Genomic DNA, 4,428 nt, shown 5'->3' on the forward strand with positions numbered 1-4,428 from the left:
TTTTTATTAAGACAGTGTCTCACTGTGTGATCCAGGCTGCCCTTAAGCTTACTATGTAGCCCAGGCTAGCCTTGAACTCAGGGTGCTCCTCCTGCCTCAGCCTCTCAAATGCTGGTATCACAGGTGTTCACCACCTTGCCCAGCTATGATCATTTATGTTTAATGGCTGAATGACATTCCAAGAATCATTACCTTTTTTTGAAAAAAACTTTGGCAATATATATATAGCATGAAACTTACCACCTTACCTATTTATAAGTGTGCGGTTCAGTAACATTAAGTAAATTCGTATTGTTGTGCTACTGTGAGCAACAGCCATCTGCAGAACTCTTTTCATCTTGCAAAACAAAATTCTGTACCCATTAAACACTGATACTGCCATCTTCCCTTCCCTTTTCCTTTCTCTACTTTCCCATAGTGGGCGTGAGTAGAATCTGTCATGGTCCTACTGTGTGCTCCACTTGTTGGAAACAGCCCACAGCCAAGGGCATATTGAATGTTCAAGATAGCTTTAGGGTATGTATTTCTTAATTCCACATATTTTGATTTATCGAACATGTTACAGTTTGTCTTCATTCAATAATGAATGTGTGAAATGCACCCCTTCCCCGCTGCTGGACAAATCTCTAAGGAAGTACTTTAGAAGTCAAGAGTGTGGGGAAAGCTGGAGGTAGGATTAGAGGAGAAAAAAAGTAGGATGAGTGAGGGCAGTTCTGTTTTTCCTTACTTTGCATGTCTGTCTTTCACACAAGTTTTATTCTTGTATTTTTTTAAAGTACCAGTCAAGAGAGAGAGGAGAAAAAGAGGAGGAGGAAGGAGAGAGACAAGTGAAAAAGAAGAGGAAAAAAGTACTACTTTAGCCCCTAGGTGGTAATAACCATTTGCATAAACTTATGGTATTTTATGTGCAGCAGAAGGAGAAGCCTGCTCTCCTGTGAAAGCAGCTAAGCTGGTTAGCTTGGCCTTGCACTGCAGGTGTCTTTGGAGAGAAACTTCTTGGAGAAGTGGGTGATGCACCTGGTTTCCACAAGTGTGGAGTTTGTCCTTCAGAGTCAGTCTTTCAGAGGCTTCATCAAGCATTTTCAGCAAGAACCCCTGTCCTTTGGGTGAGAAGTGCAAATATCTTTAGGCCACAAGGAGGGACACTCATTTTAGAGCTGGGCTCCTCACATTAGGTTATAGGTCAGGGAAGAGACCTAGAGAAGAGATGAGTAACCATTCACTTGTAGGTAAGAATTGCCTCACATAATCGTGAAGTTGTGAACATGTAACAGATGTGCATCTATATGCAGATGTAGTAGTCACATGCTGAAGGCATTTTGTCAGTTTTTTAGATCAGTGATTTAATTGAAAACACGCTTTTCAGTTATATGAATCTAGCAGAATACTAAATAGCCACATAGCCTTAATGTCTACCACTCTTCCAGGAGGATTTAAGGTTCTGCAATGAGACAGCAAAATGAGACTGGGCGTGCACAGCGTGCATGTGTAATCCCAACTTTTGGGAAGGCTGAACATAGGCTGATCACTATGAGTCTGATCTACGTAGTGAGACTCTGTAGACCATACTGAAGTACGCACTCACACACACACACGCACACACACGAATTCAGCAGTAATTTTTACAGAATTAACTCTCTAAAGATTAATATAGCTTTACCAATATAGGGGTTTGGGAACAGGATAGTGCAAGAGGGAAAATTTGAAACCTGAAACTATGATATGAGAAGGAGGAAAGAAAAGTGGTACAAAGAATTCTGTTGGGGAGTACAAGCATGCTTATGGAGTTAGGTAAAGGTAAGAGAAAAAACCCGATGAGAAATAGAAGATAAAAGCATAATAAGGAAAAAAAAATATATTCAGAGTAAAAGTAAGACAAAAAGGGAGAAAAGAAAAAAAAGTACAGAAGTGCTTATAGTCCTAGTACATGAGAGGCTGAGGCAGGAGGATCACTGTGAGTTTGAGGCCAGCGTGGGCTATGTAGTGAGTTCAAGGCAAGCCTGAAGTGCATAGTGAGACCCTCCTTTAAAGAGAAAAACAAAAACAAAATGAAAAAACCCCCATAAAATAACAACAAACAAAAAGCAAAGAAAATAAAAGGTAAGAAAAAGGTAAGAATCAAGGAAAAAGGACCAAGGAAAATTCCATAAATCCCAACAAACAGGTGAAGGAGAGAAGGGAAGAGGAAATCAAAACAAAAACCAAAAACAAAGGTATACTCCAAAACAATTCCTATACATACAAAATTTTTTTCTGGACTTTGATGGTATGATTTCCTTCCAGGATCTACAATTCTGGGCCAGTGTTAAGGCATGTCCCTGCTCATGCTGGTTGGTGAAGAAGGTAGACAGACCCTAGATCCATGCTGGATGCATGAAGTATAGGGCAAAGGCACCAATGACCTGATTTCAGATCCAGAGAAATCAGCCTGAGTTCTTTAGTTTAACTCCTTTGGGGGTTTCTTTCCAGACTTCCTGTCTTGGCTGTCTCCCTTGGTTGTCTCTTACCCAATTACTATGGGAACATAACAATGAGATCCCTGCAGTGGAACCATCCTGCAGCTGTTCTGAGTTCCAAGTTCAAACAGTTAACCCTTCCCCAAAATGATGTCAAACTAAGCACTCTAGGGATTTGGTAGGCGCTTGGATAGAGTCACTCCAGCTGCTACTACCTGTCAAAGGACTCAGGTTGGAGCAAAGTTCTGAGCTGTCCCTGCAGGTCACAGTATGTGAGTCCATTCCAGCCCTGCGTTTCTCCCTGAAGCCCTCTAAATCCCTAGCTTTCACTTTTTTTCTGTAGGTTTGGTTCCCCTTTCCTGGCTGCCATGAGTTGGGGGCCAGGGAGAAGGTACAGACTGTTCCTTCCCTTCCCTGCATTGTGTATGTTGTAATTTCCCAGTCAGATCCTTCCTTGTTCTTGGGAATCTACTTTTTTATTCTTTACATAGTTATTTTTTATTCTTCACATAATGTCTGGATTCGGAATCTCAGACTGAGTATTGTCACTTACCCACCACTCCTCTATTCCCCCCTCTATTTTGTTACCACTAGTTTTGAAAATACAGATAGCTCACTTTATGTCTTGTTCTGACAGGCTTTCATACTGATGAATTTTCTTTTCTTTTTTCCTGGTTTGCAGGTATAATCACTGGTTTGATGGAATGGCTTTGCTTCACCAGTTCAAGATAGAGAAGGGAACTGTTACATACAGGAGCAAGTTTCTACAGAGTGATACGTATTTGACCAACAGTGCTCAGAATCGAATTATAATCTCAGAGTTTGGCACACTTGCTCTTCCTGACCCATGCAAGAATATTTTTCAACGTTTCATGTCAAGGTTTGAGACACCTAGTAAGTGGCCTTTAACATGCCCACAATTTTCATGTGATCACAATCATTATTTAAGTTATTGGAATCTATGACAATCAATAGAAACATAAGTCTTGAAAATCATTTTTTTTAAATGTGAGAGGATGTTGAAACTCTTGCATATGTGCTTTGCTATCATAACCCCTGGTACCAAAATAACTCTGATGTTGGTTTTAGCCATGACTGACAACACCAGTGTCAACTATGTGCAGTACAAGGGTGATTACTACATGAGCACCGAGACCAATTTTATGAATAAAGTGGACATTGAAACTCTGGAAAAAACAGAAAAGGTAATGTGTAGTTAAAAATGAATAAAATAGATGCTAAAATCTCTTCGTACTTGAAGCACTTTTTATTTTTATTTTTATTTTTTTCCCTTTTTTAAATTTTTATTCATTTTAATGAGAAAAAATAGCAATGAAATAGTTTCAAAACAGGTTAGTAGAATAGTTACAATAATTAATACATTGCATATTGTTGTCTTCATGGTAGTTATTCAGAGGACAAGATGCTGATGTGATATTGTGTCTAAACAATATTAGTACAACCTTTCTTCTCAATGAACTAAGAGAAAGTAGCTTATATCTATCCTAACTACTTTGTACATACATATACATTTTTCACTACAAAATGGTCTTTTATTGATATCCCCCTTTCTTATTTTGTTTTGTCAGAGATGGGTGTTCCATTGCTCTTAGAGAAGCTATATTTGAAAAAGTCTTTAAGGGACCTTTTCATACTTGATGCCAGTACAAATATTGTAGGTACTTGAATTCAGCAAAATAACCCAATATAGCCCAAAAGTCCATAATAGTAGTGGGTTATCTATAATAGAAGTAGCAATTTTCACAAGTCGTTGACTTGACCCTTTCATAGCTCAGCATATTAATATAGCATTAGTTTTTATACCTTGTGGTTATACTTTTTTTTTCAAAGTTTTATTGATAAACAGGTAGGAATGAGACAGTTTCAAATCAAATCGGAAGTACAGTTTCAACAAATAATACACTGCATATATTCTTCTTAGTGGTTAATTGCTGTACAAGATGCGGACTTG

At 38.6% G+C, this 4,428-nt stretch overlaps 1 protein-coding gene across 4 annotated transcripts in view; it reads left to right on the forward strand.

Annotated features, from left to right (window-relative positions):
* Bco2 (beta-carotene oxygenase 2) overlaps positions 1–4,428 on the forward strand; it is a 49,776-nt gene that overhangs the window by 12,184 nt on the left and 33,164 nt on the right. For 3 of the 4 annotated variants that reach the window (XM_023706621.1, XM_004646363.2, XM_023706622.1), the window contains exons 3-4: positions 3,139–3,350; positions 3,546–3,661. In XM_023706621.1, the coding sequence (XP_023562389.1) occupies positions 3,139–3,350; positions 3,546–3,661 (328 nt within the window). Of the gene's footprint in view, positions 1–902; positions 1,107–3,138; positions 3,351–3,545; positions 3,662–4,428 lie in introns of those variants that run through there. The other variant, XM_023706623.1, reaches the window with a different exon arrangement.

The sequence above is a fragment of the Octodon degus genome, unplaced genomic scaffold, assembly GCF_000260255.1.
Source record: "Octodon degus isolate 3935 unplaced genomic scaffold, OctDeg1.0 scaffold00266, whole genome shotgun sequence".
NCBI classification, from domain to species: Eukaryota; Metazoa; Chordata; class Mammalia; order Rodentia; family Octodontidae; genus Octodon; species Octodon degus.